Source organism: Centroberyx affinis, unplaced genomic scaffold (genome assembly GCF_046629955.1).
Source record: "Centroberyx affinis isolate AG114_WGS23_722 - 3 ecotype Tasmania unplaced genomic scaffold, CSIRO-AGI_Caff_v1 ptg000400l_1, whole genome shotgun sequence".
Classification (NCBI taxonomy): Eukaryota; Metazoa; Chordata; class Actinopteri; order Beryciformes; family Berycidae; genus Centroberyx; species Centroberyx affinis.
The window spans coordinates 309544-325497 of NW_027279068.1; the positions used below are offsets into that span (position 1 = coordinate 309544).

The following is a 15954-nucleotide window of genomic DNA, read 5'->3' on the forward strand; positions in this document are numbered from 1 at the left end:
GTTGACTGCAGAGTTATGAATCCACTTGTTTAAACAAGCAATGTGGACTTTGAACAATTACCCAGATTAGTAAGGAGTGCCACTCCCTTTACACAAACCTGTAGCGCAATGTTAACCTATACTCACATGGCATCTACACCCAGCTCAACCCCCACTGACAGAAATTACAGCGTGCTTGTTTAGAACCAGTGGATAATATTTAATATCGTGACTGTCTGGTAAAAACATTGTATCTCAGTGCATTTTGAAAGCTTTTCAGAATTTTTATTAACCCATAGAGGAGCATGTAATCCTTTACAGTGAAAATATGAAAATCACAAAGAATGGAATTAGGAGGTTTTCACATGACACCCGCAATATTTTTGCTTAACAGTTTTCCATTATTAATATGTTGACTACATTCATGAGTGTTAAGTGCTTGAGTTTGGCAGCTTAGCAAGAGTAAAAATAAGGTTAGACGCTGTTACAAAGACTATGTCCGTCAATCATGAAAAATACATTTCCCTTTTGTTCATAGAATCTCTATTTGTTTAGGGCACATTTAAGGCTTAAGTGGCCATTTCACACAAAATTTTCACTTCTGGGTGGACTGAAAAAGCTGCCAAGAAAATCACGTGGGAGTGTTGACCTGTGGACATATCGCCTACATTCATTAATCAACCTTCTAGGAGAACCGGTCAGGTCACTTGACAACATGAACGTCACATGACTAAAAATGATAAAACCGGTCAGAGGTTAGCACTCTCTCTGTATGGTAGTTAATCCAGACTGGGCCTGGTTCAAATGCGATTGTGTGAGCCCATCTTTAGGGCCTCGCCATGCTCGGCTGGGGCGGAGCGGGATGCAGCAGAAACCTCAATCGGTGGAGTAGCCAAAGGATCTCATCCGCGGCCTCGTCCAGCCCAGCAGGTGCCGGCCGAAGCTGAGAGTGGTCAGCATCATCCCAAGCAGAGCCACGTTCCCGAACGCCCCCCGCATCCTTTTCTTAGGGTCTGATTGGGTATGAATGAAACAGCAGGGTGAGTACTGGCATCCACAAGAATAAAAGACTTTCTTTTGAGCCATGCTGGACAAAACCTACAGTAAGATTTCAGTGAACATCTCCAAAGAAGCACTAAAAAAAACACTGTCTTACCTCCTGTAGAGTACCCATGTGCATACACCTCCCTGCTTATGATCCATACCGCTCCAAGTCCACTGGTAAGACGCTGTGATAGCCACACACACACACACACACACACACACCCCCACACACACACACACAGCCAGCCACACACACACACAAACAAACTGATAAGACACCATTTCACAATCCAAATGACTACTATTTCCACTTCAGTCTCTGCCAGTAAGAATCAACATTATATAATATATTGAACTCACAGGACAATGCAAGCCACCAACAGCCAGGCAGAAAAGGAAGGCGGGGTAGACCTCCAGACTGGTGAGAGGCGATAACAGCATGTTAACTTTGACCTCATTTAGCCTTACCTAGGTATGGGGAAAGGCTAATGCAACACAGCTGTAAGTGAAAGTGTGCTATTAAACGGTAGGCTAGTCACACTGTGTTTAAGCCTACTTACGTGTTTTGGTGCGCACGCTGGATGCAGTTGAAGATATTTCCAGTTTCTGGGTCCTCGCTGTACATCTGAGGATACTGTCAAATAAATAGAACAACGTCAGCAAGCTGTAGACTTGCTAGTTTGTTTTGAAGGGTGGGTCAAGATGCTGCTCCTTCTATTTCAAGTTCAACTAAAGGGGAAAGCTCCTGACTTATATTATAGGGCCTGAATGAGGAATAGTTGACTACTTCTTTCCTGATATTCATTCTAACCTCAATCACTCTACTCACAGAGACTTTGTACTTCTTGCGGGCTTTGCCAACTTTCATTGCCAAGTGTCCAATCATCACCATGCTGGCAACGCCAGTGAGCGCCACATATCCATACTCCTTAGACAGCACCACCATCCTGACACCTGGAAGAGGAAAGTGAAATACATTCTAGTTATTTTTGGTTACTTAACATCAAGAGGAAGGCATAATGAAACAGTAAAGCATATATTTTATTATTTTATCTTATTTTAAAAAGTATTAATTCTCACTTTTTTATTTTAATAACACACATCTTCCATTCCTATTAATAGTCAATGAAAAAGGAAAAGGGGAAGCTTTTTTAGGCAAGACGACCGTCGGTGGGAAAAAAAAAAAAGAAACGCTAAGATATCTATTCAAGCATATGAACACATAACACATTCTGGCCGTTGTTAAATGTGTCCTCGCAGCTTTTCAAAAATATGATTCTGCACATTTCAACAAAGAGAACATACAGGCAAAGGACCACAGGAGACCAAGGACGAGGTCAGTCGAGGATACTAGTGGAGCATGCATAGGCTTCTGTGGTTAAGATGACAAGTTAAAGAGCAAAAGCGGAAAATCCCATTAAAACAGACGCATTTACCTTAGATTTCAAAGATGAGGTGCGCTGGGTTACGGCAGGCAAGGGAAAGTACAGTAACCGACCCGATTACACTGTAGTTTCTTAATCAAAGCGTAGCTCAAGGTCCGTGTGCGTAGAGCCTGACGTAGATATAAACAGGCGGGGAGGGCGTGGCGCCCGGTAAGATCGTCTATGTTTGACTGAGGAATCACTCGGTGGTTAACTTCCAGTCCTCAAAAGTGGCCGTTAATCATCGGGCATGCCCTCTCCTTCTGCAACTTTGCCCCAGACAGACTGCACAAGCTGTTACCATAGCGACCACTCTGTCACACACCTGAAACAAAGCTGTTTGGTTTCTCTCGAAAACTACCCATCTCAAAAACGTATACTTTAGCCCCACGTTACCAGTTGGCTACTTTCAGCATGTGTAATGTGATATAAGATGTTTTCCATGCAAGATATCTGCAACAGTAGGCAATATCTCGCAACTTTTTCCTTTAATGCCAAATACGACAGCACACTCTGCTCAGCTATGTTTCCCCGCCATGCTTTCAGGTGACGTTTATCGTACCCGGAAATGTTGGCAGAGTGAGAGCTCTTGCTTCTTCCCCTTCTCAGGCTGTAGTTCACACACTTCACAGAGGATTGTTTTTACATTGTTTTGGTTCCTGCTGCTACTGTTAACAGCACATAACCTACATATAACTTGGAATAACCAAGCCCTATAGGAGGTTGTCAGCCAGTTATACCTTAGACTCCCAGTTACAGTACAACATAGCTTATGACTTTGACTAAAAATGGTCTTCCTCTTTATGTATCGCTCTGTTTGCCCAGTACAGAGCCAAGGGAGCACAAAAACAAACTAGTCTGCCTGTGATGCGGTCTGGATAACATTCTTTTTATATTGAACATTTTAGGGATTTGGGTGACACGCTTATCTGACTTACAATTAGTACAACAGTAGAATAAGCTCCAGTTCCTAGATCACCAACATTACAATCAGCCAATAGTAAGGAGTGCAAAGGTCAGGGCAATAGTGTGACAGCATTCCTGTGAGCATTGAATGATCATGTAAGAGATAAGTGCTTGCAAAAAAATAGGAATAAAGGCCAAAGAGTTAGAGGAGGTTTTTTTTTAATTAGAATCTTTTTAGGGTGAGTAGAGAAAGATATGGGAGGGGGTTAAATGGGCAGAAGTGATGTGGGGTAGGCCACTTCTTGAAGAGATTTGCTTTCAGCCCATATCTGTCCATTCATTCTGGATGCAAGACTAAGTATTTCAAATAATCTCCATACATCAGCTCTAGACATTGCCTAGTCATTATAATGGCAATGCTACTGGATGCATTGCAGCCCACCAAGAACCGGTTTTACTGCCTTTATACAGACCAATTCTACACCTACTGGAAAGATTTTTTTTAAGGCTTTACCTATTATTATTTAAGGAAACTTATTAGTTGCTACCAATACCATCAAGAATCATGTGGAAAAAAATGCATAGCCTCTAGCATCTCAGAACAGCCCAGCTGGATAACAAAATGCATGGATAGAATGAATTATATAAGAATAGACAAGTGTTGTTCTACCAAGTACTTGCCACTAGATGTCACCATAAAGTCACTGAACATCTGAATGACATAGAGACAGCTGTGTGGATTAGGACAATCCACAGGATGGCATGTGTGAAATGCATTAGGTTATACATGCCTATAGGCGTATTAGTCTATTTTCTGATACAGGGGCAGAATTACATGAACAGCTAGGCTTCGATTTGCATTGTGTGTGTATGTGTGTGTGGTCATGGAGCAGCGGGTGCTGATGATAGCTGGGGCTTGATTTGACTCTGGGTATAGTCTCTTTCACGGACTGCCAGCAGCACATCTGTCCTCCTCCTCCATCACGCAGAGTCTGATTCAGCACTTCAACACCTACACACAGAACCAGGAATAGACTCAGGACACGTACCAAGACTAGAGGGGAGAGAAATACACATGCTGCCCGAGACCACCCTGTCCCATCCCATCCCATCCCATCCCATCATGTGCTGATTGTAGCGGGGCAGAGTTGCATTAGGGGTGGCCTAAGGCTGGCATGTCAGTCATTGTAGTAAAAGCCCTGTGGTTTGTAGCGTGTGTAGACCTGAGGCAGAGAAGCTTTTTGTAAACATATATGGGAAAGACACCCATCCCTCAGTGCTATTACTGACCCTCTCTCTTGTTTCTAAAGCCTAACATGTGTGATCTGATCACATACTATCATGCGTCCCAGGTGTCAGGTGCCTCTGCGTCTTTGTGTCACACACTACCACCCCCCCACCCCCAACACCTGAGGCATACTGTATGTAATGAAGGCTGATTAGTGTATGCCTATGCAACACACACATTCACACACATATACAGACACAGGCTAATTTGCAGCCTCACATACGCATGCACACACACACAGACTACTGTGCACTACACACACGCGCGCGCACACACCTGAGGCATGAGTGAAGGTTGATTACTGCATGCCTAGCTGCAGCACTCTAAAGTAGGTCATCTTTGACACAACACATAGGTTCCACATTGGTAACCTATGCATGGATTAGTTTACACTTTGCTTGCCTCGATTTTCTTTTTTCTCTTTTTGTTCTTCCTTTACCTCCGCCACACAGAGCTTTCCACACTCACTCCAGCTCACTCCAAAGCGTGAGCTCACTCCACAACGCCCCCCATATACAGCTGAGCGCGCCCCTCTCATTTGGATTCAGTTTCGGAAAGAGAGAGGATGGCAAACACGAAGGGGAACAACCGACCGTGATCAGCGCAACGCAGCACGAGCAGACCTTGTGGCCAGTCACAATTTGTGAATAGTTATGTTGAGATAAAAGAAGAGGAGTCTGATAAATTAATGAAAATTGGAATTGAATGAAGGCTTGTGTTGTGATCGTCAAGTTCAAGATACAGGATGCGCGCTGGAGCCACAACACGGACTCTCGGAATGAACTGAGACATTACGCGCAAGAAGTGGCCACGGGCAAACGTGAGTTTTGACCTCTGTGGACACATTTCTGTGACTAACAACTTGGTAAGGATGCATCAATGAAGAATGCGACTGCATTTGACTCTCTCCAAACGGGGTTGATGAAGCCCTTAGCGGTGTCATGCGTCTTGCCCCGCAGCCAAGTGCGCAATCCTTGCGGCTCATAGCTCTGCTCATCCTCGCTACGGGGGTGACCACATCCCCGGCTCTGTCCTCGGGCTGCCCGGACCGCTGCGTGTGTGATGACCAGCTGGTGGTTCAATGTGCCGGGCAACACCTGACCACCTTCCCCGTCAACTTGCCGCTGGCCACACGGCAGCTCATCATCTCCAACAACCGGATCGTGGAGCTGCCGCCGCTGGCGCTTAACTACCTGTCCGACCTGGTGTACCTGGATTGCAGCAACAATTCCTTGACGGAGATATCCGAGTCCACCTTCGGGAATCTACGGAAGCTCGCCTACCTGGACCTCTCCTTCAACACCTTGACCCGGATCGAGGACAGGACGTTCGGCCCCTTGGCGAGCCTGGTGATGCTGAGGATGACGGACAACCCGGGGCTCTCGGAGATTCACCCGGACGCCTTTGCGGAGAACGCGGCCCTCCAGGTGCTGGACGTGAGCCGGAACAACCTGACGGTGCTCAACATCACCTCGCTGATCGCTCTGCCCACCCTGCGCTCCGTGGGGCTCAGCGGGAACCCCTGGAGCTGCGAGTGCGACAACGAGGACCTCTGCCTGTGGGTCCACCTGGAGGGCTTCAAGTTCCAAGGTGATGAGTCCGGCAAGCATAGGCTATAGTTTTATCACAGCACTTCTATTCTAGGATATGAGCTAACTTTCTATTTCTATTTCTATTTCTATTTCTATTTCTATTCGATTCGATTCGATTCTTCATACCTTGTCATCTGTCATCGTGACATAATGCTGGCATTTCCACAGTCCACATCATCATAAAATAGCCTACTGTCGCTCTTTTCCACTGTATCAAGTGCCTCAGAAAGCCCTTGATCTGATTAGACATCAGGATTGATCCACTGATCCACTCCAGTCATATATTATGGGATAATGACGTAAACCATGGGCCTTTTGCTTGTGGGTCTCCACATGCCAAACAGTTATTTTAAAGTGCCTCTGCTGCACAGAAAGGGAATACATTTTGTATTCTGGAAGGGAAAAAAAGAGAAAAACCTAGCCAAATCAGTGTGTTTGATGATGTACAGGATAATTGGCTCCTGTTAAAATGGCTGAATGAGCATCTGTTCATGTCACTGTTAAGCGCCCCACTCCTCCAGCCCCTTAAGGAATGTTTCCATGTTCACACTCTTTTTAAAGCACATGCAGAGCCCTCACTGGATTCCCTTACAACATGTCACATCTAAACTCCCAGTCACTTCTGCACTTTTGATGGCACAGGACAGGTACCTCATGCCATTATCACCTATGGGACATTATTATTGTGAGAGGTGCAAGAAGTGTTGAAAGTTTACATATTCAACATTAGGATAGTGTATTGTGTATCATGAATATATAATTTAATATATAATATAGTGTGTAATGTATACTGTATACATAACCTCAACTATATCCAGTTTATTTAAGTCTTTGAAGTTCACCCCTTTCTCAGCTTTCAGTGGGCAGAGACGCAGGTGACTGCAGTGGAGCGTAGCAGCTTTCAGAGTATCAAATAACAAAGGGGCTGAAACGAGATAGAGGGCAGGGAGCCATTTGATTTCTCTTGGCATTGGCAGCTGTATTCATTAATTCCCCTGTGCAATTTGCAGTTTGGGAGGAAAAGTAGCGAGTCTCTGCATGGGCCAACTCTTTCAACTCGAAATTACTAATCAATCTCCATTTTATTCAGCTACTGGGACACTGTGCTGCAAGTGCGATCAATGAAGCACATAGGTGCCGAATCAAATATTGATCCCCCCTTTGTTTTATTGCTGTCAAGCTGATAGATGTGTCTGATTTTCCTTTCTTTAACTTATTATGCTTATGCTTTGTGTGGATGTGTCAATATATAAAAAGGGCAGCCGCTATTTATAGTGTATCTTACTGAGCAAGGGGCCAGTCATAATTCTAACGCCATAGCTATAATACACTCGCCACACTTACTAAAAAGGCATCCCCTGCTTTTCTCTCTCTCTCTCTCTGTGTGTCTCTCAGACACACACACATACATACACACACACACACACACGCACATACTCTGCAGTTCACCATGGTCCCCCTGCAGCTTATGCAGAATCAAAAATGAGTCCTGCAAGAGCTGTCCTATTTTCCTGCTGCTCATTGCCTTTTGTCTAGCTTAATTTGGAGTGGAGTCTCTTCCAGCGACAGCTGCCAGAAAGGCACAAGCACACACACACGCATGCGCGCACACACACACACACACACACACACACTCATAGACACATTCGCTATCTCTCTTATGTATACACGTACACACTCTATCCCTCTTTCTCTTTCCCTCTCACATGTAGACAATAGCACAGACAATATCTCATTCTCTCTGCCGTTAGCATTTTCTCTCAGACCACATGCATGTACACACACAGAAACACACACGCACACATGCAAATACATAGGCATGCACCTACACACTCAACTACACAGACACACACACACACACACACACACACACACACATACGCTCACTTTCACAGATCCACACATATAAACACACACACACACACAGCCACAGATAAAGCGTACATATAGGGCTTGGGGGGGAAACAGAAGGACGGCATTTTGGAGACGTCTGTGTTTAGGCAGTGAGCTCCGTCTCCATAAGCCTTGTTATCTCTCGTCGAGTCTCACCTGGTCCACGCAACACGGCTTGCTTGTCTCCTTGGCTTAGGAAACGCATCAATAGAGAGAGAAATAAACCTTCAGGAAGGAACTAACAGATTCTCCTCTGTCTCGCCTTCCTGGCTAGATTAGCACTCTCTCTCTGCTGTTATATAAGGAGAGCGTCTAGAAATAGAGTGGAGCATGGACGGGGATGGAGAGAGGGAAAGCCCTCGCCTTTGATGCCAGTCCCTTTGGGGGTTGAAGCCAGAAGGGTTTCCTTCCTAACTGTGAGGCACACACACACATACACACACACACACACACACACACACACACACACACACACACACACACACACACACACACACACACACACACACACACACACACACACGCACATGCAGACTCTGGCAAGAAACTGTGCAGGGAAAGAAGATGAGAATGTAGCTGCTTGTTGTGTCGAGTCTCGTGGTGGGTGTGTGTGTGTGTGTGCATGCATGTGTATGAGAGCCTGCTAGTGTGTGTCTGCACGTGTGAATGCGTGTGTGCGTGTGTGTTATAATGAGAGTCTGATGGTATATTGTGGGAACACTGCACAGCAGGCACCTTTCAGGGGATCAGAGCAAGCTTCGAATTCTCTGTGGTGGATACGGCTTAGAGAAGCATACTGTCCTCGTGTTCTTCAGCTCCATGCTATTTTTCAGATCTGGGAGCCACTGAATAGCTTCTCTCGGGATAAGAAGAAACAGAGATTTAGATTTAGAGTGTATAAAAATTTCCGAAACTCGCTCTTTCTATGAAATAAACCGGTCAAGTGAATCCAAGTGAAAGCTACAGTGTGATCCCTCCCCCTCCCTGGCAAATCCACTTCACTTATAAAGGGAAGATGTACATGAAGGGGTCAAGACAGATTAAAGAGGGATTATTATGAGTTGAGACAAGTGAGACATGGGTTGTGCAAAAGGGGTACAATATTAGGAAGGTGTTGTTTTGTGCACTGAGGGTGTTTCTCTACAGTGATTGCGTAACTCAATAGGCAGTGAAGCTTTCAATACAATACATGGACTCTACCTTCATTTTACATGTGTCTAGTCTGTGATGGTCTACCATTTTCTACAGTGTCTTGAAGGGTGTGCAGAGAGTCAAAGTGTCTCCATTTTGTCTGAAATATTCACCTTTTCAGTTGGCCTATATGTATGCACAAACCAGATTCTTCATAGCACAATATGCCAGCACAATGATTGTGTGTTAAATGAAGGTTGTTGGAGAAATAGGGGCACAGGACACAGTTCCCTGTGCAGAAACTTCCAAGTCTTTTGATCTCCTCCTATGGGAATTCCCCCAAGCACGAAAAGCTGTGAAACAACAAAAGCCTATTAAAAACATGCGGCCGCAGAGATGGAGATGGCAGCACTCAGGGTATTGCATCCAGTTTCTGCTCACTGTAACAAAACATTCAGGCTTCAGGATTATTTTCCTGCCAAATGCCTTTCTTGTCATCCGCTGCAGAGTTCAACATCCATCAGCACCCATCATGTAGCGTATTTAATTTCCCTACATGCAGAATACATTCTGACTGATAGGCCTTTGAAGTTGTATCCATCTAGTTGTCAGAAAACCAACTCAACATTTTTATTAGGATTTGTGGATTGCAGCAAAGGTCTTAGGCGTAATCACACCTAGTGCCTGCTGACGAGAAACCTGACTATCTACAGTGCCGGGGAGACACAAAAGCCTGATTTACTCTCAAATCTTGTGGGGGAGAAAGGAGTTTGAATAATTCGCCCATGAATTTGTGGTAATTTAATGCTGTATCAACTCGAGACACTAGTGCACATGGAGCTTCTAATTCCTTGTGGTTTTCTGATAAGGACGACAATATTGTTATGGTGCAGTTTTCTACGTTAGTCTTTTATTTGTGTGAACCTGGGAGTCTTATGGATATCTTCTTCAGCTCTGAGTACTGCCATACACCTCTCACAAATGTTATGCAAAATGATATGTAGTAATGTGCTTGAATTATTTACCAGTCCCTTCTGTTTAATGACATGTAATATTGATATCACTTTTCCTTGCAGAGTTACCTATGCATTTTGATGAAGCCCTCACAACTTCAAAGGATTCTTTCAGTCATATGCTAATTATAAGCTAAGGTTGCATTTGTGTGCTGACTAGAATTCCTGTGGATTTAGGGAGTAAAGTTACTTCATTTGCACTGATGATCTGCAGTTAAACACATTTTTAATGTATCACATCTGTCATTGAACTACTCTGCTTTGATATAAAAACAATTTGTAGATTGAGAACTGACAAAATAGCTGCAGTTCTATTGGTTGCTGTTCATGGAAAATGGACCATGTGTACCATGTCACTGTCTTGGACTGATGTCATGAAGCCTGAAGCAATCCACACTCTGCATGTTTACTTCAGAACAAGATGACTGAAGGGTCTGAATGATGTTACTCGAGGACAGCTGACATGTTTTATGCATGTGGCCCATTGTCATAGCAGCAGCCAGGAGTTTTCCTGTGTCAGATAAAGGAAAATCTTGTCTTGCATTGCTGTCTCCTGTGTATCCCAGTGTTACAGATATACTTCCTTATCTAAAACTTTAATGTGTACCATTCTGTGTTCTATGATCAACCCATATCCTTTGTACCTTGTGTGTGTCTATGTTGCAGATGAGGGCCAGACGGTGTGTGGCACACCTGCTGACATGCAGAGCCTTCGTCTGGGCGAGGTGGGCCTCCAGCTACGGACGTTGTGCCACCAGAGCCTGGGCTCCTGGGACTACCTTTTCTTCATCGTCATCGGCTTTGTCATCTTTGCCGCTGGCACCGTGTCTGCCTGGGTGATGGGCGTCATCATGGTACTCTATGAGCGCTACATCAAGAAAAAAGACGAACAGCTCGATCCGGAAGACGAAGGGGAGGCCGGCGGGACGGCTCGTGCCACGGGGGCCGGAAGTAACCATGGCAACGGGAATTTGAAAAACTCACATACTGTTTGATCACTTGGTCCCACCCTGCCCGCAAGCATCCCCTTAGCCATAGTGCCTCTGATGAACTTCCAGAACTGTCTGTGAAGTCTGTAATGAACCTGCAATCAAACTGAGTTTGTCTGAAAGGGAAAAGAGAGGATTTAACAGAGAACTCTGCTTGGTTGTCACTGAGAGTGAGTTGAACCATTCTAGTGGGAATGTCATTCTGCTCATCACAGTTAGGGGGCTTTCAGGTGACGTATCGCACACTCTGGCTGCCATAGTGGAGATCCTCAGCTCTTGGGAAACGTTAGCCGTGAACACTAATGTATGAGTTGGTCGTCTCAACAGAATCCAATAGACATCCAATAGACATGGTTAATTTCTGTGCTGTGACTGGGAACTGATCATCCCTGCTGAAAGCAACAGCCTAGACCAGCCAAGCTGGTTATGCTGGAGGTTAGTTTATGCTGGTCATGGTCTGACCGTAAATGCTGGTTTAGCTGGTGACCAGCTCAGTATATTTTGAGCACATGCTGGTCTACCAGCATCGGTCTCATTTACCACCTTGACCAGCATACCTCTGTCCAGCTAAGACCAGCAAAAGACTAGTAATGTCTATCAGAAACCAGCTCAGACCGTCAACCAGCTTCAGGTCGGCTCGGCTGTTTTTTTCAACAGGGATTTTGCTACTGAAAAAACAGTGTGATTTTGTGTTTCAATAATGTCATCTTGTTGGCAAGAAAATTATAGTTTCTGGTCAGCTAACAATCACTGTCTTGTTGTAAACACATCTGATTTGTACTCTAGCTAACTAGTAGAAACTAGTAATGGCTAGTAGTTGCATGTTAACATCAGTTGCTTTGCTAAATTAGCCTGGCAGCTAGTTAGCTAGCTAACAAAGCCAAAAACCAGTTGTTTGTTAAGGTTCACTGAGCTGACTCTTCTCAAGTTACAACTTATTGTGCTTGGAGTAGAGATAGGACCAAAGTGGAGCTTAAGACACACTCTCCTGTGTCAAGATACTATATTTGCAAAAAAACTCCTTATCAGACAAACACTTTTACTTATAACATTACTGAATGGATCTACACCTACACTACAACTATCTTCTTCTAGCCTGGTTGTTATATATTTAGCATTATTTGCACACAGCCAATTCTCCAGTGGACCTCCATGATGGCGCCAGCCATGGCAGGAGATCTGTGACACAGAGCCTCTATATGAGAGTGAGAGTGGTGTGGTTACTCATCTGTATGAAAGGATAGGATATATTTCTGTAATTGTACGTGCATTTATGCACACATATACATGCACACAAGAGAGTGTGCAGAGTAGCTGTATGTGTGAGTGTGCTCATGCATATTTTTGAGTGTGAGTGAGCAGACGAGTGTGTTAGTCTGTGCGTTGGTGTGTGTTTTTGTATTGGGAGTTTACCTTCCCTCGTCTATTAGCCCAGAAAAACGATCTCCAGTGGAGGTTTTTCTGCTGAGGATATGAGTGTGAGGTTGTGAGCTGGCCCAGCCTGCTGCTGAGGTCTATTTTGGCAGTGGGCTCTGCTGGATGGCAGGTAAACAGGAGAATGTGATAATTAATTTCCTCTCCATCTTCTCTCTGTTGGGTAACTGGTTCGGATGCAGTGTCCTCTCCTCTCTGATTCTGCATGCACTGTTGATGCACCGAAAAGCCTTACTAGGTGTGTATCAGATTTGGGGCCAAATGACAAAATAAATTCATTAAGATCAGAAAGGGGATTTTCTGCAAGATAAAAAAAAGATTAAAAGAAATGCCACAGAGCTCCTAAATGTAATCATTTGAGAGTAATTTGAGAGTAATTCATGCTCCATCATTAGTAAGTTAATTAGAGACTTTTATTTACATTTTGAATTGATTGAATTGAAAAGGATTTTACCCCAACCCAATGAATTTACAGCTGTTGGAAGTTGTACAGCAATAACACAGCTAATGCTCTGAGGAAGCACAGTAGGAAATTCATTTCAGCCAAGACTGACAAATATCACTGAACCCTGATATCAACATCTGCTTTGTCTGAGGACTGATACCCCTCATTTTACAGCCATCACAAAGTTGAATGGAATACAGTATAAATCAACACTGACATATTTTTCGCCTACAGTCTTCTGGCTGCAGCACCCCACTGGCCCTGACAGTGACTGTTATAAACTTAGGTGAGGTGATTCTCCCTTCATCCCTACAACAGCTGCAGTAAGGGAAAAGTCCTTAGATTTTCACCCGAACCAGCTCACAATATCACTGTAATTCAATTTTACTTCTTGAGTTTGCACACAGCTAGTGTAAAATCCAGAGGGACATCTACATTGTGGCTAAAAGTGGCTGCTGGAGGTTCTGGATGCCATCATGACATCTGCTGAAAAGCTCCAATTTGTTTGTGCAAGATTTCTAAAACACAAACGTGGCGCAAGCTTGCGGCACATACAGCATGTGCAATTCACATTTAAACACAAGAGTGATACTCGAATAAATATTCATTACTGCTCATGTTTAACTACCACAGTAGGCTTCATCACACCACTGTTATTCAACTGCATACATCTTAAGGGTGTTTGGGATTGTCACAATTGAGCCACTTTTTGCCATTTCATTGCAGGTTTTACGCTGTGTTCAGATTCAAGATGTAGGCAAGTACAAATTAATAACAGTGACAACTTGACGTTGTACCAGCAAGGTATAATTATGTTGCTTCTAAGTTGCTTTCACTTGATAAACTAGCAATTTATGCACTTGTACTGTGCATATTAGGTTGTGAGGAGTGAGATAGTGGTGGTACTGCCAGAATTTGTGTGCAGTTGGATTTATTAGAGTGGCAGATCCGTTCATCTGTTGTCTATATCTGCAAAATTAACTCAATATCTGCAAAACTGCTGGAAAACATTTCCTCACACATTTACTGGCACTGATGTGCATATTTGTTGGGATTGGTCCAAACTGAACTAAATGCACAATGTTATTGGTGTAACTAATGAACCAACAGTATGAACATGCTGTTTCTGAATAGTTGAGCGGCATTGTCGGGTGCTAAGTTCATTTCCTGCTTGACCTTTATTGTGTAGTTCTTCCTGTTGCAGCTACATGTGGCATTGGATCTAAACAAGAAGACAGGCCTTTGGTATGAGTGTAATACATCTGTATTACACCACTGAAATAAGACACTCAGGAATGAATCGTGTGTGTCTGTGTATGTGTGTCTGTGTGTGCGTCCTCATGTAAGGGGGTGTAAGACAGTGATCTTGTCTCATAGCATTATGCATAACTATGCTTGTAATGACCCAAACATACTTAATGGCATGGCATTACTGTATGCCACAAGTATGAATCAAAGTCAGTGACCCATGTACTGTAACTGTAAGTTGCCTACTAAAGCAGTATGCTCAAATGCCTCAGAACATTTCAGCTATAGGTTGCTGGTTGCTTTCATGGCTGTGGGTGATGTCATATTTGCATGGGTTCCTCCAGTATATCCAAAATGCTTTGCATAATGTGCATGTCTATTGAGGTCTGTGTAATGAACTTGCATCTATATCTACATATAATACATAATACATGCATATCCCGGATAGTCTCAGCTGTAAGGGTACATTACGTTCCACTAAGCATAGCGATGAGGCAACGGGATGCCACAGGCACGAGGTGGGGCAAGAGGGGAAGGGTGCGGCCGAGGAATAGGATAGCTGGGTGCCCCTAACTCATGTCGCCACAGTGACCCAGATGGAATGACGAGGAACGCCCACATATCTCCCAGTCTTGATAAACACATAGGATGCTGTTCCCACCCTCCCGTCTTCCCACCACACAGTCTCAAGGAAAAAACCCTGTTAGTATTCACAATTTTTCCTCTATATGGACCTGGAGGTATAGCAGCTAAATGTGCAGAATTTCAATACTACTAAGTTGAGGTGGTGAATTTCAACATCTTGCACTTCTCACACCCCCATACCGCAAACTCATCCCAGACTTATGTGTGCGTGTGTGTACACATGCACACACACACACACATACACACACAGAAATGTGTCGGTTCTGCCTCCCTTACTGACCAACAAGAATCACCCCTAGGATTGCAGAATGTATAAGAGTTTATAAGAAGCTTGGTCCTGACTTGTATAGCGCTCTCAATATAAATACACTACTTTCACTAAACCTCTTACTCACACTTAACAGAATAGCTGCATTCGACACAGTCAAAGCCCCGAAATCCAGTATTGAACTTGACATATAGTGGTACTGTTGTCAATTTACACATTGTCTAATTTGAATGGAGGTGTGTTTGAGGCACTGCAGCTGTGTGTCTCGTCAGTGGGCAGCCAGGGTCAGGTAGTGGGCAGTATGTGCTTCAGGACTGGGCCGGCCTCATTTAGCCACGGTCATGTCAACAGCACGTCCTGTAAGAGACGCCGGCTGGTCTCTTACAGCTCAGTGAGTCACACAGGCGAGGGTGTTACGGTACATTATAGGCCACGTACACCTATGGGATCCAGAAGGTCCCAGAGCCCCGTTTACTGCCTGTGGTTGTTTAGCTTGTATTTTTTTTGCACCATTTTGTATGGCATGTCAGTTAAATCAAACACCTACTGGGCTGAAGGCAAAAAAAGCCACTGTAAAATGCCTGAAGATGTGAGCTGTGACATCAAGTAAAAGCAACTCTAACCAACCCTATAATTGCCCTCTGACACACATCTA

At 44.2% G+C, this 15954-nt stretch overlaps 2 protein-coding genes across 2 annotated transcripts; one reads left to right on the forward strand and one right to left on the reverse strand.

The window, feature by feature from the left end:
* Positions 1 to 232: 232 nt before the first annotated feature.
* mgst3a (microsomal glutathione S-transferase 3a) lies at positions 233 to 2609 on the reverse strand. The gene is made up of 6 exons (XM_071516384.1): positions 2460 to 2609; positions 1853 to 1977; positions 1584 to 1657; positions 1384 to 1441; positions 1136 to 1208; positions 233 to 992 (listed from the first exon to the last, which is right to left on the reverse strand). The coding sequence occupies exons 2-6, from the start codon at positions 1967 to 1969 to the stop codon at positions 856 to 858; spliced, it is 459 nt and encodes a 152-aa protein (XP_071372485.1). The 5' UTR covers positions 1970 to 1977; positions 2460 to 2609; the 3' UTR covers positions 233 to 855.
* Positions 2610 to 5582: 2973 nt separating this feature from the next.
* Positions 5583 to 11265, forward strand: LOC139641787 (leucine-rich repeat-containing protein 52-like). The gene is made up of 2 exons (XM_071516383.1): positions 5583 to 6231; positions 10937 to 11265. The coding sequence occupies exons 1-2, from the start codon at positions 5583 to 5585 to the stop codon at positions 11263 to 11265; spliced, it is 978 nt and encodes a 325-aa protein (XP_071372484.1).
* Positions 11266 to 15954: the final 4689 nt, after the last annotated feature.

Coding starts and splice junctions, on each gene's coding strand:
- mgst3a (XM_071516384.1), bottom strand. CDS start 1,969: ATGGTGGTGCTGTCTAAGGAGTATGGATATGTGGCGCTCACTGGCGTT. Junction 1,658..1,852: donor GCAAGAAGTACAAAGTCTCT/GTGAGTAGAGTG, acceptor TTTATTTGACAG/TATCCTCAGATGTACAGCGA. Junction 1,442..1,583: donor CAGCGTGCGCACCAAAACAC/GTAAGTAGGCTT, acceptor GCCTCTCACCAG/TCTGGAGGTCTACCCCGCCT.
- LOC139641787 (XM_071516383.1), top strand. CDS start 5,583: ATGCGTCTTGCCCCGCAGCCAAGTGCGCAATCCTTGCGGCTCATAGCT. Junction 6,232..10,936: donor GGAGGGCTTCAAGTTCCAAG/GTGATGAGTCCG, acceptor TCTATGTTGCAG/ATGAGGGCCAGACGGTGTGT.